At 39.8% G+C, this 26,111-nt stretch overlaps 1 protein-coding gene across 12 annotated transcripts in view; it reads right to left on the bottom strand.

Moving 5' to 3' along the window:
• RBPMS (RNA binding protein, mRNA processing factor) overlaps window positions 1-26,111 on the bottom strand; it is a 157,863-nt gene that overhangs the window by 39,199 nt on the left and 92,553 nt on the right. For all 12 annotated transcript variants that reach the window (XR_016019455.1, XR_016019454.1, XR_016019452.1 and 9 more), the window contains exon 5: window positions 21,488-21,638. Coding sequence is in view for 6 of the 12 variants with exons in the window: in XM_019750510.3 (XP_019606069.1) it covers window positions 21,488-21,638 (151 nt within the window). In the remaining 6 variants the exon portion in view is untranslated. The remainder of the gene's footprint in view (window positions 1-21,487; window positions 21,639-26,111) is intronic.

The raw sequence follows: 26,111 nt of genomic DNA, 5'->3' as shown, positions 1-26,111 counted from the left end.
TAAAATGCCATTGTCTCTAGAGATGAAGCTGGAAAGTTTTAGTATTGCCCTCCCTAGTTTCTCAGGCGATCCTATAATTTGGACTCCTAAAAATTTTAGTTAAAATTGCAATTATAAAATTAAACAAATCAATTAATTGACAGAGAGGAAGCTGTGTATATCATTTATCACCTTCCTGACTGAGGCGGCTTGGGCACTTGCCTCCAACCATCACCACCACCTCACCCACCCTCCTGGCGGCCCGAAGCACCAAGACGGACGCAGCCAGAGGACTTACTGCAGGCAGACGGGGCCCACACCAAAGCCAGGAGTCTGGTATGAAAAGGCTCCTCCTGCCAGTCACTGTGAACTATGAAAAACCTCTAAGAACAAAGCGTCAGTAGACCCAGAACTTCCTGCCCACATGTAACCAAGTTGCCAGCATATGGGAAACTCAGAAACCTGCCCTCCTTTTTCCGTCTCCTCCAAACTCCCCTTCCTTGAGTCACTCAGTCTTACAACCTGGTGACTTCAGATGAAATCCTGAGTGCAAAGCAAACCCCACTTGCAGAAGCACTAGTCTCTGTCTCAAACTGCTTTCCTCCTCCCTCACTCTCAGAGGCGACATGGGTCCCACATCACCACTGAAAGGCATCCCACCTGCACACTCTAGGATGGAATTGAATACAATGTTTTCTGAGTGTTGAAGCATGAGGCCGCAGGACGGATGAAGTAATTGGGCAGTTTCCAGTTAAGAATAACAAAACGAGAGAAAGCTAGTTCTTAAAGTTAAATGCAGCTCAGGGACAGCATGAATGAATAAATCCCAGTATCTAAAAATGTCAATTTAGTCAGGGCTACTTTCTTTCAAGTTTTATCACTTTTCTCTGTCCATGTCTTCAACAAATATTTACTAAGTACCTACTGTGGGCCAGATGCTGAGTGAATACCACCATCTTTTATTTTTCCAGCCCAAATTTGGCACAATGATGCTGAGCCACGGAAGGACCTACCTCATTATCTATAAACTTGAAAGTATAGGCTATTCAATTAAATGTGCTTTGGTGATCCTGGGGTGGGTAAGAAGAACATATTTGAAAATAACTATTTGAAAATGAAACTCCTTATTAATTTCATGGTGGTAGGCTATTAGGAGGATGTGATTTGTCATCTGGAAAGTGCGGGAAGAACTGTAAACTCTTCTGGGAGCCAGCAAATGGTCACCAAAAAGGAAATGGACAAGAAAAAATGACTTTGTTGCATCATTATTATACATGAGGTAATTCCAGAAATGTGGTGAAAAGTGACTCAGTAAGTTTCTCTGAAAGTCAAACCAGTGTTTCTCCTCTTCGAGTCTTTTAGTTGTAAATGTTGCTAGCTGTGTAACATTTGGCCTTAGTTTCCTCAGTGAAAAATATAGACTATCCCATCGGTTAATTATAAAAAGTAAATGAGAATTTGAGATGCTCACAGTAAGTACATATTATCATGCAGTGTGAGGTAGCGAACGACTGACACTGACATGGGAGAGGAGGAGAACACACTCTGGGGGTGTAAATAATGTCTGTGCTACAGGAAATCTCTCCTATTACCAGAAAATTCCTTGGTTCATTAAATTGTTTGGGGCCGTACATGCTCGGAGGAGGCAGCAGGGAGTGGTCCTGTGGAATGTGTGCCACTTCTCATGTTTAACTCTGTTTCTTCCTCATTCTTTGGTGCCTCATACTTGTCCAGCTCTTCTGACTGAGAATAAGTTGATGATCGTATAAGACAAAACCTTTGCTACAGGGCGTGGTGTGTACTTTTTTATTTGTAAAATAACAATAGGGCTCTTCTTTTAAGAGCAGATGCTTCCTTTAAAAGAAGTCTCACTGCCCTTCAGCTTCTCTAAGGGAATGTGATCCACTCAAAAGGCTCACTTAACCTCACAAACAAAACCGGCCAAGTACCTGTGGAGACTCTGACCCACACTTCCCTGAGCTCCTGTTCCACCAGCTACGCGGCTCCCAAGTTACAACAGCAGCTTCTGGTGTCCATGCAGCTCAATCCCTTGACTAGCACCCTTGATTTCCTTTCTTCCCTCCATCTCTGCACCTCATAAAAATCAGAAAGATTTAACCGCAGAATTTAAGAACAACCATAACAAAAAGCCTAGATCTTAACTGTGTAGGAGGTTAACAGTCAGTCACACTGTTGACTTTCCAGTAAGATAAACAGTGAAAACTTGGCAAGTTCTAACATATACAACGGCCCCCTCCCCCCATTCCTGAGGATTATACTCACTCTTGGGATGTGAATGACAGCAAGAGTTCATTTGTGAGAGCGGAGTGTCCTAACCTGGGCAGAAGCCCTGAAACGCCCAAAAAACCCGGCGGGCTTAGGCTGAGTGTCTTCATTTAGGGGAATAATAAGCAGTTCTGTCTCATGAGGATCTCTGGTGTGTGACGAACAGATTACAAATTACCTTCAAACTCTAAAAGGTTGCCTGTCAGTGTAAGTCTTTTTCCAGTTCTACTCTGATATGCAACACTAGGGAAAACGGGGTGAAAGGGTTAGCAGGAAGGCTGGGGGGCTCTGGCATGACTTCTGAGCACTGCTGGGGGGTCTGCACAGGAACCCGGGAGTTTGTGGGGTTGCTTCACCTCCCCAGAGCCAGATAGGAGGGCATTTTCAAGTAGAAAGGGCATGCCGAAGCCATCACAGTGCAGGCAAGACCCGTCACAAGTCTGCAACGGGCAGCTGGTTAAGCATTACGAAGGTGGTCATATGAGGTTTTGTAAAAACAACTGAGGAAGACCTTCACGCTCACACCTAGTGGCTAGCTAGGCAAGGAACTATAAAGTGCGTGTTCTTAGAGCCACTGCAAATGATGTGAGAGATCTGTATTTACACGGAAAGGTATTAACAAAACACTCAGTGAAAAAGAAAATAGGTTGCAGAACAACGTATATAATACAACCTCATGAATACACACAGACACACATGCGCGCGCGTGCGCGTCGCATGAGGCACTGGCATAACGCCTTGGTAGGCAGCCGGAGGTCTCAGCCACTTTTTAGCTCTGTGACCTGGGCTAAGTCAGTAACGTCAAGGCCAAATTTCCTCATCTGAAAAACTATTAAAGAGGAAAAAGGAGAGGAGCAGGAGGGGAGTACCTGTTCTCAGAGACTGTCATGAGAATTAAATAATATATAAAGGATTTAGAAAACTGCTTGTGATATAATACATATTTAATAATATTATTGTGATTATGTCTGGATAGTGGATTTTACATATTCTATTTTGCTCATTATGCTTTATGAATTTCTACCATGGCCATGTACTTTTTCCAGGTGTTTTTTTTTTCCCCCTAAGGGGTAAAAACACAAAGGACACAAGGGCCTTTGGGGGATAAAAAAAAAAGAATATTTATTCTTCCAGTGTTATAAAAATGAACATAGAATTGAATATGAAGACTAAAGATTTTCATTTCATATTTGTTAAATTCCATGTCAGTAAATACATACAGAAGAAAATATCTAACCCCAGCAAATGTGCCATTTAAACAAATAACTATTGAGTAGTATTTGTCTTGAAATAACTCTGAAGGGTTGGTATTATTGCTTCCACCTTAGAGACTGAGAAAATCCAGGGTGAAAGAGGCTGGGTAACATGTCCTTGCTCTCACAACTAACGTGTGACAGAGCTGGATTTCAAACCCCAGGTATGCCCGACTCTTGTAAAGACTACAGAATGTCAGTGCAGCGTCGTGGTTTCTGCAACATGGTGTGACTCCAGGACTGAAGTGAGAAGTCAGGAGAGTCCGTCCTGGGTGGCCCTCAGCTCACCTTGTAACGTACATGCCAGTAAAAACGTGGGCTCTCAGCAACAGCCAAAAGGAGCAAATAACTCGTGTCCACCAACAGATGAATGGCTCAACAAAATGTGGTATAAATGGAATATTTAGCCATAAAAGGAATGAAATCCTAACACATTACAATATTGATGAACTCTGAACATTATGCTCTTACCAAGAAGCCAGGCATTAAAGGACAAATATCACATGCTCCCATTTTCAGGAAGTATCTAAAGTAGTCCAATTCATAGAGACGGAAAGCAGACAAGAGAGTATTGGGGCTGCCAGGGGAGGGAAATGGGGTACATTGCTTTATGATTAGTTTCTGTTTGAGATAATGAAAAAGTTTTGGAAATAGTGGCAATGGTTGTAAAACAACGTGAATTAATGCCACTGAACTGTACACACTTAAAATGGTTATAATGGCAAAATTTATGTCATATATTTTACCACAATTTAAAAAAATTAGTAATGTAATACAAAAAGAATTTAATCGTATGGTATGTGAATTGTATCTCAATAAATGTGTGGGGCAAAAAACAAAACAAAACAAAAAAACAACCCTTTGGGCTCTGTGGCCAGGCAGACCGGGCCATAAACCCCAGATAGGCAGCTTACCAATTATGACCCTGGACACATTTTTAAAAACAATCTGAGCCTGATTCCTCATTTGTAACATGAGGATAACAACTGCACTTATGTAATAGAGTAAATGAGGTAATTATGAGTAACAGCTGCTGCTGTTACCATTATTAAACTTCTCATACCTGAAGATTCCTGAAGGTCAAACATGCTCTACCTATTGACTCCAGGTTGTACCAGCTCTCAGAACTGTTAAGACCTAATGACCCACCACGGCAGCAAGAAAGAGTACATGTTCCACTTTCCCTTCGGAGTCCATCAGGCAAACAGACCTGCAGGAGCGCCCCCATCCTCCATGCCCCAGGCAGCAGCCGCAGCGCACCTCTCTTTGCCATCAAAATCTCACAGCAAATCAGAGGAGAGACAGAAAACAAAGGGAGCAAAATCCTACAGCAGAGACTGTTTGAGCACCTCGGACCATCCATTCTAAGCAATGTAACATCCTGCACAAAGAGAGTCCATCACTAAATAAGGATTACAAAATTTTAAAGGATCTTGATGGACCATATAATAACCAGGATGAAAATGAAGCAAGGAAAGGGGCTGCTGACTGTTCTCTCTCAACCTATCACCGTCTATCTCTTATCAGAGCTAAACCTACCCCGTTCCTTCATCCTTTTCTTATAGCAACTCCTCTTTCCAATCTTTCAATCATTTTCTTTGAGCTGGACTCCCTCCAAGTTTTTCTTTTCTCACACAGTGCTGAGGCCCAGCACGGGATGCAGGGGCTGGGAATGGTCTGGTAAACAGATCATAAAGCCCCACAGCACATCCACTGTGGGGCTTGGATGGTAAATTATGAAAAGATTAGGCTGAGGCTGTGTATGCAACCAATGGCTGTGGGCCAACTAGTGGGTGACGTGACAGGAGTTTACAAATGTCTAACAAAGGAGAAACTGTTTGGAGAGTTGTCCCTGGATGTTTCATGAGAAGTCATGAAATGAGATGAGAATGGGAAGTTTAGTTCAGAGACCTGGAGACTTGGTCGTTGGGGGGAAGAAGAACAAACTGCATGCAGAGTGAGGCTGGGAGCCCCAGAAAAGGCCTCTCAGGGCAGCTGTGAAATCATGGCTGGGGCAAGACTTCCATGGTGTGGAGACTCCACACCGGCTCATAGGGCTGTTCCCGTTGTTAATTCTTCTGTCTCTGCTGCAAATACAGAATGAGAAGCCTGCCTGAAGCTTTACAGTAATTCATCTCAAGGTTTTGTCAGAAAAGTTATTTTTGCCACACTCGAGTATCTTTAGATGAGAATCAGGTCCAAAGGGGCAAATGGTGCTGGAAATAGAGGTAGGGGTAGTTCTGGGAAAGTTTCTTGAGAGTATGTGCCAGAAAAACAAGCTAACGTGCCCTTTTTAGGATGGAGACACAGAGCACTGTCTGATTCATCACCCTGACACTTTTGGTGATGCACTTTCAATCATTCATTTCATTTTCTTGGGTAAGAAAATGCCTAACGCAAAGCCATATCTCCTTCAAAACCCACCACTGAGATTTTTTTTTTTTTGAGATCTTGCTGATAATGTAATTCCCTTAGGGATCTCCAATAGCTGCCAATTCCTCCTGAATCAAAGACAACTTCTAACTGTAATAAGAATTGCCATTTATTCCTTCCTTCCTTCTTCCCATACCCACCACATACCATTAACTCACCTCTAGCTGTGTAAAATTAGTTATCATTTCTTGAACCAAGTTATTCTTGCCACTGAACTTTTGTAATTGATTTAAGTCAGGGGGGAGCCATACAGCTCAGAATGGCTTTCCCAAGGCTGTGTATGTTTCAAGAGCTAACTCTAAGGGCTTCCCAGCCCTCAAAGTTATTAACATAAAATTGAGCTAAAAATTTAGATCTCAGTAGAGCTACTTTTAAGAACTACTTACATCTATCGGCCTACTTGCGTGTAGTCAGTATCTACGCTACCACCTTAATTGCCTTCCTTCCTTCATTAGAACGAAAACCGTAAGATTTTTGCCTACCATTCTTCAGGTGGAAAGCTATCATTCAGTCCTCTCCTCCTGATGGCTGTTCTATAAGTAATTAAGTATGCTTTGCCCAGGTATAAGAAATCACTCTTTCTGGAATATCTCTTTCTTTCTGGGGAACCATCCCTCAGAAATCCAGATTCTGAATGGCTATCACGCAAATGTGGAATTAGACTTGTTCCATGTGGCCCAGGGAATAAAAATAAGTCAGTGAGTTGTAGTGTCAGGATATATAGACTTTGGCCAGTTAGTAGTAAAACTGGATCAAGAATTAATTTAGCAAATATTTATTAAACACCTACTATGCATCTAACACTATGCATAGCCTAGTCTTATTACTCAGGAAGCTTAGAGACTACAGAGGAAGATGGAGAAATAACTGGCAATTTCAACACAGGATGACAGGTTTTCTCTAAAGGAATAACCACAGTTCTATAGCAGCAACCAACCCAGTAGGGAAATTAAGCTCGCTCTAGAGAGTCAGACAAGATTTCTAGAAGAGAGGGACAGTGAAGGTAACTTCTGAGGGGCAGGCAGCTAAATTGCAAAATGACTGAATTTACAGCCAGGGAATGGGCCCTGTAAGCAAAAAGCAGAGGCTCAAAAAGCACAGGGTGCCTCGGCCCAGACTCAGGAGCCCAGGACTGATGGAGCATGGCAGTTAGGAGACACACGGGTGGCGGGGGAGGAGCAGAGCAGCCGACCAAGAAGGGACTGCACGCTGCACTAAGGAGGCAAGAGTCTCTCCAGAGGGCAGTGGAGCTCTTTGCAGGTCACTACTGGGATCTGCATCTATTAGAAATCTCTTTTCATCAAAAGGAGACCTGTTATCATACACTGCTGCTAACCTGGGATTTAAATGCATCAAATATTTTACAATCAATGCATTTCACCAAGTACCGAGGAACTCTTTTACACATTGTATATGGTATTCAGAAGAGAATTCAAGAAAAAGCCCGAGGCTGGGAAGCCTCAGAGTAAGCGGTGAGTTGGGAAGGCCAGCTGCAGGGTTGTCACCAGCGGCAGAGCCAGGAGCTCTGTAAGGGTTGGTCCTGAGACCAGTCACCTACCTGGCCTTTGGGTCAATGCCCCATCCAATACTTTTCTCTATACCAGGATTTACCTACCTATCGTCCCCTCAAGGAGTTTCCATTTCCCGGACTAAAATCTCATTCTGATTCAGTTAAAGCAGTAACACAATTCCTTCTAGAAACTGGAAAAAAAGGCTCTTGTGGTTCCATTTAATTACTTAAAGACATTTCATGTTTCTCAAATATAAAGTCTCACACTTTTATCTGATGGTTTGTATTATGGCTCCAGAATTTTAGATGACTTCAGAGAGGAAGCCAGTGAACTTTGAAAGGACACATTTACATTTGTTTGCCGTATCAGTTAGCAATTAAAATATATAAATAGGGACATGGGGGAGAAGAAAAACAGAAGGATTTCTAAAGTTTCCACAGGATTACTGTAGATTCTTTTTATTTTGGTGTGTGTGGGGGGAGGGGGATCAAGTGGAAAAATGACTATATGATTTAAAACAGTTTTTACAAGAATCACATAGTTTCCTGTTTGCACATCTCTTTTGGCATTTGTTAAGATCAGTGTTTAGGTCTTGGGAGAGACCAACATATTTTAGACTTTTAAAAGTTCACTTGGATTTAAACTAGAAGGGGGAGACTGCTAATTGCTAAATTTAGCTTCCATGCAAAATTACTACAATCAAAACTTAGCTCAACCTTTGAGGAGTAACTATTTGCCAGGAGTCAAATTAAATTGCTATTTTAGGAAAATAACTTAAATAAGTTTGAGAAACATTTACTATTAATATATAATAAAATGGCTTTCGAAATACCTTTTAATGACAAGGTTTATCAAACACATCTAGATTAAATTTCTCCATAAATATACCCTCTAGTAAATTAAGAGAGAAGTGCTAGGAAAAAATGGAATGTTTAGGTGAAATGAAGGACTAAATTTGGAATGTTCCCATAGTATTCAAGCCCTGGTACTTTGTATAGTGTTAATAAATGGTCTTTAAAGGGCATGGGGAAGGTGCTACAAAATGTAGTCTTTCTGGCAAAGTTTGAGATTAAGATTCTAAAGCTACTGATTTCTGGCCAAATGTGTATTTTGAAAAATACATAGGATCAAGCAATGAATTAGTAATGATAATCAATGGCTGGATCACGATAAGCACTAGAGCATCAAAACAAGAGGAGAATGTTGTGGAAATGACTTTTGTGTCTTTAACTCTCCTATGTTAATTGTTCAATTCCTTTCTTTTCATCTTTCATCTTGCCTTCTTTATTTGTTACTTTCTATCATTTCTCCAAAATGAAGATAAGCAATTACCTGGGGCTATGGGCAAAGGAGAAAAGGCAGCTCGTGTGATGTACAAGATTAAGGCAAGACTCATACATTAAACTCTGGCATTGTACTGTGACCATGGGGACAATTATAATGCTCCTTAAGCCTGAGGTACCTCATCTATAAAATAAGAAAATTAAAGTTTGGGCATTCTGGTACATGGCGGTTGCTATGTGACTTGGTATAATCTTCATATAGGGCTATTTGGCAAATATGTAAAAGGTTTTATAAATTTCATGAAATACATCAAATAACCAAGACAATAACTAAATATAAAAAGGAATAGGCAATTAACTAGTAGATCTTGGTAAAGATAATTGATGGCTGTCAACATTACAAAAGGAGAGACAACTAATCATTATGTGCCTCCTGCTGGAAGTACATATTGTCTCTCCACCCCCAATTCTAACGTGAATTTGATCAAGCCTTTATAACTAACTACTAATTTACAGAAAATTCAAAAACAGGAACATGTTAAGCAACACCACAGAGATGCAATAAACAACATCCACACTATAGGAAGTTAAGAGGACACACAATCTGGGTTCCTCAACACATAGGATGCAAGGAAAATGAGAAAGAACACAGAGATTACTATATTAGAAGAGATTTAAGAGACCAATCAAAATGTAAAGATGGTCTAGATATAAATCTTGGTTTAAACAAACTGTTAAAAACATTATGCTAAAAATCTCTCTACTTCGGTGTATGTTTGAAATTTTCCATAATAAAAAGTTAAAAATAAAATTTGGGGAGATCACCATTAAAAATGGTAATCCTGAAAGATAACAATCAACTTACAAATATCTCTATTTTCTCATCTATCCTCTTTGATGATTATTCCCCCACTCACTAGAAAGCAACACACCAACAGACAGCTATGATGTCACAATTTCTGTCTATCTTAAGTAAAATGCAATTTATGGACTTTGTAAGAGCCCAGGAATCAAGAAAAGGAAAAGGTACTTCTACATGAACCGCATTCCCAGTGACACCCCAAATGACACTCTGGTTAAGCCTTAAGCTTCAAGTCCGCCTAGTCTAGCAATACCATTTGCAATGTGCTATTATGCTTAATATATTTCAAAGCACATTATCTCATTCCCACTACAGCTCAGTGAGGTCAAGCAGAATAGGGAGTTCATCATTATATGAAAGACAAACCACCAGCTGTGAGGGATGCTCATATTATCAATTTTGAGGAGGAGGAAAAAAGAAAACAACTGCCACCTTCTTTGTCAACTAAATGATGAAGAAATTATCCACTGAAAAATAATCACACTAATCAAGAAAGCACTGTTATTCTGACACAGATATATCAGTAAGAAATAGACAGATGGAAAAATACCACTGTCAAATTAAATGGCCAATGAGTATATGACAAGAAATTAACTTTATTAATAAACCATAATGCCATGCCATTTGTGCCTGTCAGACAGAATGAAACAGTTTATATACAATGATATATCCAGAAGAATGGGAGAGACAGGGAAATAGGCATTCTCATTCCAAAGTGCCTACTAAGTTTCCATCTTTGTGCCAGGCACCACACTTGTTGATGGAATCAATCTACTCTTTATAAACAAGATGAAAAGGACAAGTAAGTTTAGCCTCAGACTCAAGTGTCTAGTCTTTTGGAAGAAAAAGTTAGTGAACCCAAACAGATCATAATGGAATGACAGATTCATACTGTCTTGATTCTAGAAAGCCACCAAATTTTCAATAGTATTAAAGAGGGTGCAAAGAAACAACCGAATGGCTTATACAAACAAAGAGAAAATGTCAAACAAACCCACCCAAATCACTGAGTGTCTTCCCGTCTACACATTCCAGCTCAGGGACCAAGGTCAGGTGTTAAAACAAGCAGAGGAGACATGTTCCAGGAATCCTCCATCAATGGCACACTGCTACAAAGCTAACATTCCACACTAATCTAAATATTTAACTTTCTGCCCCCTGAGCTTATTTTAAAGCATTTAGTCAATATCATTGCTCAGTCTGTTTTATGTTTATTTTATGTGCATAATTCAAAGACATTCTTTTTATGAGATAAATTTCATTTCCTTTTGATGAGCATTCTGGCTGTTACATGTCCCACCTTAACATTTTAGTTTAATTTCATTGGGGGAAAGTACTAGACATGCATAACTACTTTTCATTACTCTTCTGCTCAAATATTCTTAAATTAAGAGGAAAATAGCCAATCCTTTATAACTACTAATAACCGCAGTGTTCTTCTACTGAAGTGCCTAATTAAGGAATCTGAATAAATTTTTTAAAAATCTATTTTTTTCCTAAAATTCTTATCCTCAGCAAGGTTGTAGAAGTGGCCTTTCTGTGGATAAAAAGTAGCTCTGACTAGGTGAACAGCCAAAGAAATTCATTCTAGTCCGGCGATGACAGGTCATATTGAGCACCAGGGGAGGCCCATGGACGAACGCGCACTAATCCAGTCCTGTACCGCCAGGCCCAGAGCCCGTCACTCCCTAAATGAAGGACATTTTAAGGCTCTACCCACTAAAAAGTCCTGGAATTTCCTTCAGTCAAATGGAAAGAAAAGGATGCCGCCCCTTTCCTGTCCCCAGGCATCAGAAAAAGTAATGACTGCAATACACTGAAATACCTTGAAAATAATAAAAACACAAATTCACAGGGAATGCAAAAAGAAAAGCAATAAACAAAACCCCCCACAAAGCAGTGATCACTAATGCAGATAACCAAGCATCAATCCCTTATGCTCAAAATTGGCAATGAAAAGGAAAGACCTAACCATGGAGCTTTTTTGGTTTGTTTTGTTTTAGATGAACTAACTATATTTCAGGGTAAACAAACAGAATTAGGAAAATCATCATTTTTCAACTCCCAATCAAGTAATGAGGTCAAGATCAGTGGATGAAACCACGAAAGTGATGCTGATAGGGCCCTTTACATTGGAGGCGCTGTGCCATTAATACCTGAATCCACAGGTCCATTTTAGCATCACTGAACAGAAAGCCCAAACACTGGTTACTTCCTAACGCAGTACCCCAGGAAGCACACAGCACCTCCTATGATATATCCTTGACAAAAAAGATGAACTTGAATTTAACCAAACCTTTCAAATCTAACCAAGCCTTTCAATTTGCAGTAAATAGAGGGACACAGGAACAAGCACAAGGATACCTTAAAAGGAAGCAAACAGAAAAACCCAGGAGGGTTTTTTTCTCAGGAAGGCTGACACTTTTTCAACAAATCAATGGCATAAAAAAGGAAGAGTGGGGGACTGGGAACTGCTCTAGATTGAAAGACATTTAAGAGACATAACTAAATACAATATTGACATCATATGAACAATTCAACAGTAAAAAACCTAAGGAGGAAAAGAAAGAAATTTAAAACGCAAGTTATGGAGAAATCTTGCTAACTGTTAAACATGAATAATGGGTTCCTGGGGTTGATTATACTATTCTATATATATTTTGGTATGTTTGAAAACAGACAGAGGGAGACACACTCCCCCAAGCAAAAATGGAACAAAACTTCGAGATACCAATCTCTTCTGTATTGTGGAAAAAAAAAAAAAAAGAAAAAAAAAGTTTCTTCTGTAATGTTGCCAAGGAGACACCTACTCCATGAGATGGGGTCCTAAGTGAAATAAAAATGTATGTTGTTTTTATAACCATCCCCATACTTCCTTTATCAGTTTGCTTATTTCATAAGTGCTTATCTCTGATGACTAACGCAGTGTACTGGTGAGATGTAGTCTGTGACAGAGTGAAAAATCTGGAATGGTTTCCTCCTGTTCACAAAACAAAACCTGTCACCTGGAGTGCATGGATTTCCTGTATTGCTACAATTTCTCTGTCTAGTGTTGTCACCCTCTATTTCCTTCTGTGCAGCTCTTCAGCCTCCCCGGATCTTTTGTGATCCCTTTCCTCCTATACCTTCAGTTTCATCTTCGAGTCAGCCACACCTGAAATCTGTAGATCCTTCTTCACTCTCTTACTAAAATCTTTCTCACCTTCAGCTACCAGGTCAACAGACCTCCATGTCTTTTCCCATTCTCTCCGTAATTACCAGTTTCATCATTATCTGTACCTTCAATTTAGCACCTTGTCTGCCTTCTATTGCAGTCATTTACAGGCATTTCCCATACTAAAGTGTAAATGCCGTTAAGAGCAGAACTGTGCCCTTATTCAGCTTTTTATCTCTCATCCCCCCTCAAATGTTTGTTATACCCAAGAGAGAAAACTAGAACAGGAAGTCACCATAATAACCAGTACAGATCTGGTAATGTTTGAACAGCTTGATCTCCTTGACCTCCTGAGAGATACTTAATTAAAAGATAGAAAGACACTCCTCCACCCTCAGCCACCAATTAGACTACTTTGTTCACGTAGAGATGCTGCTTCTGGTTTCAGCTCCATCATTTCTCTAAAATCCTAGTGGCCATACACACTGTGGAATGAAAAGGAGGACGATAAAAGGACCTACCTGCATTTGCACTGACTACATTACACCTCAAGCCTGAGATTTTTCGCTTTTAACTCTCCAAGCAACCACCACTTCTACTAGTCTTTTCCCCAAGGAAAAGAGCCTTGGTTATAGGGTATTCCTTCGTTATAAATCAGCTACCTATTTACTAATGTGCAAAAGTGAGTCCTAGAGCTGAGAAGGAAAGCAGGTATCAATCAGAACAGCATGTAGTGTATAACCCTATTCATATAAATGTTATAGTGTATATTGTTATAGTATATATTGGTATGGCTGCTCATCACAGATGTTAAAATGCTTATCTCCGGGTAGGTGAGGTTATTTTCTAAATACATGTGTAGATGTTAAATAAAAGTGGTCATATTATTAAAAACCAATGAACACAAGGAAAGCGATACATTTATATTTTTAAAACTATGTTAAAATGCCTTAAACCTTTGTATTTTTTTAAAAAAACATTTTATTTATAAAGTTGTATATTTAAAAATACAAAGGAAATAGAATTTAATAGCATGTGTCTTTAGGTTTAGGAACTTAAAAACATTAATTTTCCCCTCTTTTATATCTTTCCAAGTTTCTTAAAATGAGCTTATTACATTTGAGCCCCATTTGGTAATGGGGTGTGGTGGTGCGGCAGGGGAAGGTTAAACATTTTTGAAAGGCCCTTAGTGCAGATCCATTCCCCTAAGAAGGTTCTCAGGATGAGTCGGCGGCAAATTCTCCAGCTCCTCCAACCACATTGTGCAGTTACTCTTGGGCTGGTCTTTAGAAAATAAGTGGCAGAAGCAGACACCCCTCATCAAAGCTGAGGCTGGCACACGAGCCTGCAGGACCCTGAGCACTGTTTCCCTCCAGTCTAGCTCTGAATGGCTTTAGCTGCTGTACCGAACTTAATCACCTGCCCCAAACCTAGTAGCCATCTGGTAACTGCAAGTCTCCTTGCCCACTCCACTCAACCAGAACAAAATGTTAACTTTAAAAATGTTTAAAACCAGTGGTTTTTAAACTTTAGTTTCGATACCCCTTTACACAAGTAAAAACTATTGAAGACATCAAAGAACTTTTGTTTATGTAGGTTGTAGCAATTGGATGTTTACCATGTTAAAAATTAAAACTTAAAAAATTTCAAAAATATTTATTAATCCATTAAATAACCAGACCCATTACATATTAAAATAGAATGTTTTATGAAAAACGACATATTCCAAAACAAACAGGGAAAAACTTTAGTTGTACACTTTTGTAAACCTCTTTAGCACAAGAGAACTCCCTTATCTGTGTTTTCGCTTTCTGTGGTTTTAGTTACCCATGGTCAACTGTGGTCCAAAAATATTAAATGGAAAATTCTAGAAATAAGCAATTGATAAGTTTTAAATTGCACGCCATTCTGAGTACCTCAGTTCATCTCATCAGATAGGCACTGTATCATCTCACAGCATCACAAGAAGGGTGAGTACAGTACAATAACATATTTTGAGACCACATTCACATTAATTCTTATTAGTATATTGTTCTAGTTATTCTATCTTATTATTAGTTATTGTTGTTAATCTTATGGTGCCTAATTTGTAAATTAAACTTTATCGTGTGTGTACACACACACACATACATACACACACACACACACACACACACACACACACACATGAAAAAACATAGTATATAGGGTTTAGTACTATCTGTAGTTTCAGACATCCACTGGAGGTCTTGGGACATATCCCCCATGGATAAGGGGCGACTGCTGTATCTGGTTTAACAGAAGATAATTGGATTCTCATATCTGCTTCTAATTTAATCTATTGCAATGTATTACATTGGTTGCAATATATGAAAAAAATGGCCTCTAGGAAGGAATATGTTATTATATTTTATAAGCAACTGTGGCTATTCCTTATTTATTATTAAGGTTTATGTGCTTTCAAGGTATTATTAAATTATTGTTAAATTTAATTACTAGATTATTAAGGTTATACACATTAAGCAAAAACTAAGAATGTGTGCAGGTTTGAAGAGAAGACAGAGGTGGAGGTGGGCCTATAAACATTGGTGTGGCTCAGTAAATGTTTGATCCTTCTTTTTAAAAGGAAAACAGTGTTTTTGCTTTGTCAAAGTAGGACATATGTAGAAATAAACATTAGTTTAGGACTCCGGTTTTTAAGAGTATTTTGCCGTCATTATTGACTGTAGTTTTGTTTCATGTTTCTATTTCTCAGAGCGTCCAGGGACCTAAGCCCCTGGTGCCCTTATACATATCCTGAATGGCAAAGACACATCCTGAGTCTTGACAATAGGCCTTTCTCTGTGATGGGACAATCACGCCCACAGGTGCCTGGAGGAGGGGTGGTGGAGGAGGGGCGCGGTGACGATGTCCAGAGAACGCTCAGTGGGTTACCCAATCATTACGAAGTCTCATTACACAGAATGAAAGCACTGGCGTATTTCTGTGAACTACACTTCTGGTAGCTTCAAACTGGTCCACAACAAGGACAGAATCCCTAGCCTCAGAGGGAATCCATGCCTCAGAGGGAATCCATGCCTCAGAGGGAATCCATGCCTCTGAGGGAATCCATGCCTCAGAGGGAATCCCTAGCCTCAGAGGGAATCCATGCCTCAGAGGGAATCCATGCCGCATAGGGAATCCCTAGCCTCAGAGGGAATCCATGCCTCAGAGGGAATCCCTAGCCTCAGAGGGAATCCACACCTCAGAGGGAATCCACGCCGCAGAGGGAATCCCTAGCCTCAGAGGGAATCCACGCCTCAGAGGGAATCCATGCCTCAGAGGGAATCCACGCCTCAGAGGGAACGGGCCCATGAGTTAAATAAGTACAATCCTGCAAGTTCAGCTTCCACACTTTGATGTCCTCATCTCCTTTGCGCTTAGCCGCCAGCTTCCTCCTGTGTCCTCCCTGTGTCCATCTCCTGGCCTCGTTCCTTTACTTCTTCCCAATGCCTCTGACTGCCCCGAGCCCTCATTACAGTCTTTCTCCAGAACTTCCTTTCCATACTTGGGCTCCCCTCCTAGCTGGGGTCAGTACTGGATAAAAGGGAAATTCCAGTGGTGCGGCAGGAAAACTAGGAAGTGGTCTGATTGTTCACCAAAGGGTTATGTGCTTTCAAGGTATTTAAGAGTATCCATTGAATAGAGCATCCTTTTGGTTTTAGAGGGGCTGAGAGTGGTACAAGGGAGGGGGAGAAGAGTATGCGTAGGAAGGACAACTTAATTTTAAAACTCCTTGCTTTGCCGATGATTCGCAAACTTGGATACGCATCAGAATCATCCAAAGAGCTTTTAAAAATGCAAAGCTTAAGTCCCAGACCAGACCTGTAGAATCAGAATCCCTGGGGTTGGACTATAGGAATCTGAATTACTGCAAAGTTCTAGAGCCTTCTAATTTTTGTACCATAAAACTTGAACTTAAAGGAGAGGATCTGTCTAATCTGAGTAAAGGCTCTATAAGTATTGGCTGCCTCCACCCTTAAAAACTATTATAATATGGTATGCTACAAACAGTATAAACAGATCAAGAGCACGTAATCTATTAAATTCTATATGTATTAGGACAAAAACCTACCAAATTTAGCACATTAAATATGTGCATTTTATTGTATCCCAATCATACTCAATAACACTGTAAATTTTTAAAGTTCCAAATGAAAAAGCATAAAATAAAATCTGTGGCATCTTTTAAAAATTTTCACATGTATTTCTAGATGCTGAGCATACAAAGACAGAAAAACTGTAAGATCTCACAACTATGAGATTCAAAAAGCACATAAACATATACATTCTTATACACACATGTTATCAGTCACTGAGTACTCACTATGTGGCCCCTCTTCTAACTTTTACATATGTCAATTCATTCAATCGTCACAACCCTATGGGTGGGTACAATTATTATTGCATTATATAGATAAGACAGAGAGGTTAAGTAACTAGACCAAAGTTAACAAAATTAATAAAGCGACAGGCCAGAATTTAAATCCAGGCGCTATCACTTGATGTTATTCGTGTGCTCAGGCTGCCATCACAAAATACCACAGACTGGGTGGCTTAACCACTAGAAATTTCTCACAGCTGTAGAGGCTGGAAGTCCAAGATCAAGTTGTGGGCAGGTGTAGCTTCTCCTGAGGCTTCTGCTCTTGGCATGCAGAGCCTGCTCACTGTGTCCTCACATGGCCTTTCCTCTGTGGGAGCGCACCCCTGGTCTCTTTTTCTTCGTATAAGGACACTACCATATTGGAATAGGGCCACCCTACGGGCCTCATTTACATTTAAGCACCCCTTGATATGGTTACTGGGGGTTGGGACTTCAACGTATGAATTTGGTGGGAACACAATTCAATCCATAACACCTCATGACTGCGTAACCTCAAGAAAGTTACTAAACCTTCCTACGCCTCAGTCTCATCAACTAACATAGTGCTACAGAGAATCAAATGAGATCATTCACATCAAATGGTTAGCAAAGTGTCTGGCACAGGATCATCATCGTATAGATGAGGAAAACAACTGAGACAGATGGTGGCTCGCCCTGTTTACAGATAGTGTAAGTGGAGTTCTCACACTACAGAACACCACCTTTCTGTACAACCAAATGCATAATCTAGGAGAATTTTATATACTTTGTAGATTTTCTGCATCTCTAACTTCCTGCTTTCTCACAGCATTTTTCTTACTTTATTACATACAAGGGAGTAAGAGAAGAGGAAGCTCAAATTAATAAAAATTTAGTTAGGGACGTCTACTACTTTCCTGGAGTTTATGCAAATTTCATTCATCCTTTCTCCTAATTTGCAAAGACAATTGGCTATAGTCACACAGTGACAATACCTTATAAGATCAATACCTATTTTTTAAGTATTAGGAAAGAAAAGCAACTCAATGCTTTTTTAAAAAATTAAGATTGTATTTTACATTTGCCTAGTACTCGACACATATTACACCCATTTAATCCTCAAAACAGTTTTATGATATCGTTTTATTTAGCACTAAAACAATCACGTGAAGAAGGAATTCTTCCCATTTTATAGCCGAGGGAACAGGAGCACAGCAAGGTTAAATGGTTTTCTTTAATGTCACAAAGCTTGACAATACCATGTTTCCCCGAAAATAAGACCTAACTGGACCATCAGCTCTAATGCATCTTTTGGAGCAAAAATTAATATTAAGACCCAGTCTTATATAATATTATAATATGATATGATATGATATAATATAATATAATATAATATAATATAATATAATATATTAAGACTGGGCTATAATATAATATAATATAATATAATATAATATAATATAAATATAATCACCAGGTCTTACATTAATTTTTGCTCCAAAAGACGCATTAGAGCTGATGGTCTGGCTAGGTCTTGTTTTCGAGGAAGCACGGTAACTGGCAGAGCCAGAATTCTCACTCACATCTTCAAGTCTAAGGCCAAGGTTCTCCACTGAGGCCACCCTCTACCTTGGCAAGTTGCAATATCTGGTTTTCTCGATCTTCATGCTTAGCACAAACAGAGCAGGTGCTCAGCAAACAAGGCAGTCTAATTTGAGGCAACCCAGACTAGGCTGCAAGGAATCTTCCACACCCTTTGTATAAGCCAAGTTTCCTGACAATGCTGACCTCCACCAACCCCTTGGACGACAGCTCTTCTAAGGCAGCAACCAGAGTCCCCTTCTACCCTAGTGCTAGCATGCTGGCTGCTCATTTAAATTCAACAGATACTTGAGAAATGAGAGTGCAAGTAAATACTTGTATAATCGAATCATAACAAATTCTTCCTTTAGTGGTGGCAATGGGTGCTTTTCAGCCACCAGCATATAAAAAACATCAACAAAAAGCATTTATTAAAAAAACCACACACAAACAAAACCCTCTCTATCATGGACTACGACAGAGACGCCTACAGGGCTTTTCCAACCCCAAATTCTATTGATTCCATGGCAGCCCATTCCTGACAGGTGATTAAACCAACCACCTTGAGCACCAATTATGGGCACAATGCAATAGTATTGCCCAGTTCAGAACCAGCACAGTGTTCTTAGGCTGGGGTATGCTTCCGGGAAAGCAACAATTCCGTGTATGTGACAGGGAAGTCCACAATTCCCAGTGGGAACTGTAATGGGTGATAAGGCCGATCTGAGTCACAGAGGAACTGCTGTTTGTCAAGGCCCCTATGTCATAAAAATAAGCTATATTAAGTCAAATCGTGCTAACTTTTATTTTCTCAAGAATATATTGCTGTTTGGATTTTTTTTTTTTTTTTTAACTTCAAGTTTGTTTTGCCACGAGCAGCCAGGCATGTTCTGACCCCACCATGGAAACTATCCGACCACTTCTGAGCTATTCTGTACACATGGAAGGGACGTAGGCAGAGCCGGCCAGAGCAGAGCCGGCCAGAGCAGCGTCCTAAACTGTTTTAAGCTCTAACGTAACTTCAGGAACTTGTGATGTCCAGTTTGTTCATTTCTATTGCTTTTGTGTACCCTGTTGTGAACTGGCCATTACCTCCTGGCTACCTATTTCACAGAGCTGTTATAGCAGATTTAAAATAAATATTTGAGCTCCCAGAAATAGCAGTCAATAAAGAACTGAAGGGATAAAGTATTGCAAGCATTACAATTCCTGTCTGAATTACTCTTTTCAATGTACTCTGAGATCTGAGGCAGGCAAGTAAAATCACTAGAAAAGAGTTACTAGTAACTCTCTAGAAAAGAATTATCTTTTCTAAATCAAGGTATCCTACAAATACTCTTTTCGGATGCCTTAATCAAGAGAGAAATTTCAGAAAAAAGTGAAGAGGCATACAAATGGAATAATTCTGAAAACAGCTAAATTAAAATATTAATTTATCTACTCATGACTGTAATAAATATTATTTATTAAATATATGCAATATATAAGGCACTGAGCTAGATGCTGTAAGGACACAGAATCATATAAATGTCCATATGTCCTCCTAGAGTGCTACTGCACCAGAAGATGAAACTTTAATTTAGCTTTCCTTCCCAAATAAACAAAGGTTTGAAGTTTCCCTAGAACATGGAAGAACAAAACCTTTTCTCTATTATGACTCTGTGGCTTCATAGAAAATTTTTCGAACACACTGGGGGAGAAACTCTTTTATCTATTAGTTTCCATCAACAAGCAGCAGCTTTCTCAAGAGTGACTGAGCTACAGAACGACTATAAATTCCACAATAACCTGATTAAATCTGACAGGCACATGACGGGGGGAGAAAGGAACCCATGTGACCTTCAATTTCAATACGAAAAGTTGAAACGTATTGTCAGAGAAAGCAGGAAGATGCAGATCATGTGGTCTGGAAAGAAGATCAAAAAATGATAGGACAGAAATATTCCAAATAACAGCAAGTCACTTGGGATTCTCGGAATGCCCTGCCATATTAAATCACATAAGGCTACGCAACGAAAGGAGCAGTTAAGGCCTATCTTACGCCTCCCTTCTGCTACTGAGTGAGCTTGAGAAAAAAAATCAAGACAACCTTTTAAGTTATTCAATCAAAGGCAGAAATTGTAGCCTAGACATTTAAAAGAATAAACTCATGAGGTGGGGTAAAAGACTTGTTTAGCAATTAGTTAGTCCTTACCCAATTAATTTAAAACAAAGTCCCACATTTCCTTAAAGCTTTACTGGTATTAGTTTGCTGGAATTGATTGTTCCAATATATACATTTCGTGTGTGTGTGTTTACTTTTCCTGCCCCTATATTTATGGCTAAACTGTTCTCAAAAATAGAACTTCTTAATATCTGCTTCTTCTACTTTTAATAGCCTATTTTCCCAAAGCCACAGAACTGATGTTCTTCAACAAATAAAATAAAGGGAATACTGAGAACCAGCTCTCGTGTCCAAGGATGAGGAAATAAAAAGAGTTTATGCTCCAAAGCAAATAGAGCATACTCACGATAAGGTCAAGATCACATTAAAAGAATCTACAGCACATCAAACAAAATTTTGTGCTTATAGTTCTGATCAAGCCGAACCATCTTTCAGGACCGCCAATCCCAAACAAGATTGCTGTATTTGGAATTCAGACAGCAAGAATGGGCAGCTTCTTCATAGAAACAGAAAATGACACTCGGCCAGCTCTATGTCCCATGGTATAATCTCACAGGCAGCGCACGAACAATTCTTAGTTATTCATTTTTCTTCTTACAAATGAAAAGTAGATCAACTTACATGGCTCTCTGGCAATGAACTGAGGTACAGTGTTGGGCAGAGGAGTACTGGGGTTTGGAGTCCCTACTAGTTTGTTCTTGGCCATCTTCGTGTTTGCCTTTGCAAACTCTAGTCGTAGTGTTTGCGGAATTTCAGGATCAAAGCGGATGCCCTTTGGAAATAGAGAACAAATGGAAGATGTTTTCATTTCCTTAGAGTCAAACCGGAATGGTGACAAAATAAACACACCAGTAAACCCTGGCCTATCAAAAAAAAAGGGAGGGGGGTTCAGCAAGAGCTCTCATTCTCACTGTTTACACAGAATACACGAACACCATAACACAACATGTCCAGAAAGTCAGGGAGATTTAGTTTACTTAATTTTCAGTTACATGGGTTTTTAAGTTTTCTTCATGGTTTTTCTTCTTGGACAAAAACATTCAAGTTCAAATTTTAAATCTGTACCAGCAAATTCCTTGCACAGTTAAAAACCTCAGTTAATGGCTATCAATAAGAATAAAAGAATTATTGCAAAGCCATATACAATACTAGAAAGTCTAATACCTGAAATCCCAAAAGGCCTAGGCTTGACACTGACTTAAAATAATGTAATTCCTCAATACCTTAGCTTTATCACCTATGAGAGGAAAACATTCCATCCCTTTCTAAGGAGAGCTTTCATAACAGTGATACATGTACTCTGAGTTATTAAGAAGACAGAAACTAAACAGTTAAAAGATGTCAATATAACTAGTACAATTTATTTCTAGTTAGCTTATAAATTTATATAAAATCTGAATGTCTTGATGTGGTTAAGTCCTGATTTTGATTATAGCTGGCTTATTAGCTACATGGATAGAGAAACAGGTCATATGAGCCAAAGAGGGGATAGTAATTTCAATTACCCTTGACCCTAGTAGAACACTTTATCTAAAATAAAACATATTCAATAAAATAAATCACAAACACTATAAAATACAAGATTTAGGGCAAGAAAAGTCTATTTTGAAACCCTCACACTATTCAAGAATGCCTCCATTGCTAAGCATGACAAATCATCTCATGATATCTATGACCAATAACATGGATTCTGAACCCAAACAATAGTATCAAAAAGACATCCCAGTGTAGTGCATAAATGTGCATCCAAATCAGATTAGGTCACATGTTTGTCTGTATATGTTCTGGAAAAGGAGTGGAGTCCTGAAAATGAGTATGCTAGAAATACAGGTGGGCCTGTGGGCCCCAAAACCCCCCTTCTTCTCCTTGATTAGCTTGAAGGAAAGAAAGAGCAATTTCCACAAGAAATTAGCAAGAATCTCTGACTCTGCAGACCAGGATGAACAACTGTGAACTTCACAGGCTGAGCTCCAAAGATGGGAGGAAGAGCCTCTGACTGGATGGTAACAATAAGCGAAATGAGGTGGGGGAAGCGGTCGGAAAGAGAGGCTCTCAGAGAAATACCACAAAAAAGCTGCACATCCCTGACCCTCAGACGTCCTGGAGTGGGTGGAATTTCTATCTGAGCCTGATTTACTCATTCTCTGAGAAGAAACCAATTGAAGGTGGCAAACAGGTAGGGGTAGGGGTGGGCAGGAAGAAAAGAAATCTACTTGTGCAGCCATAACCAACAACATAAAGGAAAAAGGGGGTGCCAGTTACATGAAATGTAAAAATAAATTATTTAACTGGTCTCAGTTTTAGTTTTGTTTTAATTTGGAAAACCTTAGTATTATCTTGCCAAAAACATACCTAAAGAAAAAGAATAAAGTAGCATTCTGAAGGATTTGCCCTCCATCCGCTTCCATTTAACAGCATTTTACTCTATCAATGCTAGTATCATAACAGAACAAATTATTCCCAAATATGGCCCTGAAGAGCTATGGTCTTTGCTGGGACGCAGGCGCAGACCCTGGCTGTCACGGAAAGGTAGCTGTGCTAGATGGTAGCACTCGCGTATTCACATCACACACCTTCAGCCACACAGAGTAACAGCCTGCCATCAATTTCAGGGCGTCCTCGCTGGCACTAAACTCCACCAGCGTTCCTAAACCTGAGCCCACATCTACCTGAGCACCGTGGCCATGGCCGTGGTAACGCGAGCCCATGCTGGGACCTATCGGGGGTCCTCTGGAGCTCCTAGCCTCAGGTGGTACGGCTGCACCTCTGAATTCTAGGCCTCAGCTTTGTCACTGCTGCTCCAGAGCCAGCTGAGGCCCCACAGCGCGCTTGCCTCTTACACAACCTGGGCTGGTGGCTCGGGTCCTAAAACATGCTTGAACGGAGTCTCTGCCACTTTCCACCCCCCTCTTCATACCCTTTCTCCCCATTTGAGCTAAAATAACACCACCATCATGTTCCAAATCAAAGTTCCAGCTCCTTATTAAAAAAAAAAAAAATCTCAGAAGTTAAAATGACCTAATTTGTTTGGCAGCATATTCAGAGACTGGAGGCTTAGAATACAAGTCACATTCCTCTAACATCTTTAGCAGCAATACCATATTTGGTAATCAATATCCTGCTCAGCTCAGTTTCTATCCACAGGGATTAGCCAAGCCCAAAACATTTTAAATGCTCAAGGATGATGAAGAGGAGGCAGAGGGGGTGGAGTAGGGGAACATGGAAGTGAAGAGGAAGAAAAGAAAAAGAGGAAGGATGAAAAAGATACAGATAAGGAGGAGACGTGAAAAAACAAACAAACAAAAAACCTTGTGCTTTTAATTAAAGCCTAAAAAGATTATTCTCTGGCCACAGTGACTTCACATTAAATGCTGTCAGGATAAAATTACTGCCAAGTCAAAGGGGAAATCTGTGCCGTTCAAAATCAACTTTTTCCTCTCTTGCCTATAATTCACCAAAACCCTTCTTATAATGAACAGAAACGCTTCCTGTTGTAAATGTTGTCTTATTTACATGGTGACCAGAAAGCACAGTTTCTGGATATCAGTATGATATCAATTTGAGAATAAACAGTTACTTAGAAACAACCAAATCTGACTGCCTAGAGGGACAGTCAACAGTCTCTTCAAGATGCTCTGAAACATTGTGACCAAAGCAACACAGGTTCACTATGATCTACAAAGGCTGAACTCTCCACGCAGGGCCAACTCTGGGAGGTATAAAGACACTGTTGGTAAATAATGTATACTAAGTGGTCTAATATACTTAAGAATATACCAGGGCAGTTTCAAATCCATATGCTATCTATTATAGACAGAATGTTGTGCCCTCCTAAAATTCCTATGTTGAACCCCAATGTGATGGTATTTGGAGGTGGGGCCTTTGGGAGTAATTAGGTTTAAATGCGGTCATGAGGGTGGGGCCCCTATGACGGAATTAGTGCCCTTGGAAAAAGACACCAGAGATCTCTCTTGCCAAGAGCAGACACCAAGGAAAGGCCATGTGAGCACACAGAGAGAAGGTGGCTGGCTGTAAGCCAGGAAGAGGGCCCTCTCCAGATACTGCTTCTGTTGGTAACTCGCTCTTAGAGTTTCTAGGCTCCAGAAATGAGAGAATTAATGTCTGTTGTTTAAGCCACACAGTCTATGTATGGTATTTTGTTACTGCACTCTGAGCTGACTAAGATACCATGCTAACACAGTTTTCTTTCTTGGGCCATAGTTCCTAAAATACCTCATAATACTCTTTCTGAACCTTCTGTGTTCTCACAGAGGTAAATCTCCCTTTCTCCACCAATCCCATCCCCAGCCCCTTTCTACTCACTGCAGGTGATTCACCCACAAGAACAATTTTATTCAACAACCTTTGCAATGTCTCATAAACGCGTATGTGATCACCAGAAGGACTAATAATTCAATCTCAAAAGCTACAGAGAACAATTAGAGACTCCAAAGGAAAACTCAAACTCTGCATTTATATACAGTGTTTCCCCGAAAATAAGACCTAGCCGGACCATCAGCTCTAATGCATCTTTTGGAGCAAAAATTAATATAAGACCTGGTCTTATTTTACTATAATAAAAGACTGGGTCCATATAATATAACATAATATAATATGATATGATATGATATGATATGATATGATATGATATGATATGAGACCGGGTCTTATATTAATTTTTGCTCCAAAAGACGCATTAGAGCTGATCGTCTGGCTAGGTCTTATTTTGGGGAAAACACGGTACTACAATGCTCTAAACTCAAAGAAAGTCAGTTATTGCATTCAGAACTCTGTTGAGGGAATTTTAAAAAATCCTCTTTTTATTTTTGTTTCTCTTACGTGTAAATAAAGCTTCAGAATTATTTGTAAGTAGAAAGATTAAAGAGAGAATTTTCTGGACTTATGGAGAGACTGGAACTGACCAGACCTGAAGCAATTTGAGCCTCCCTGGAACAAGAAGTTGGTTGGGATGGCTGCTCTGCTGGTCCTTCTTCTCTGAGAAGGGCACCCAGAGGCCAATGTCTGGGTTCTGTGCCTTATTCCCTTGACAACAGCTGACTATTTAAGGGACAGATGCTGCCCAAAGTGACCAAATATGGTTCTTCTGGAGCTTTCAACCTTGAGTATAGATCAAGAACATGGAGGCTGTTGGAGTTGAGTCACCTTAATAGTCTCCCGCTAGAAAAAATATCTCCGAACTCCTGTCACTGAGGTCCTTCAGAGCTGCCCTGATACCTAGAGTCTT

Source organism: Rhinolophus sinicus, chromosome 16 (assembly GCF_057876585.1).
Source record: "Rhinolophus sinicus isolate RSI-liver-muscle chromosome 16, RSI-T2T, whole genome shotgun sequence".
NCBI lineage: Eukaryota > Metazoa > Chordata > Mammalia > Chiroptera > Rhinolophidae > Rhinolophus > Rhinolophus sinicus.
The sequence above is the reverse complement of the archived record's forward strand: the minus strand, read 5'-3'. Positions and strand labels throughout refer to the sequence as shown.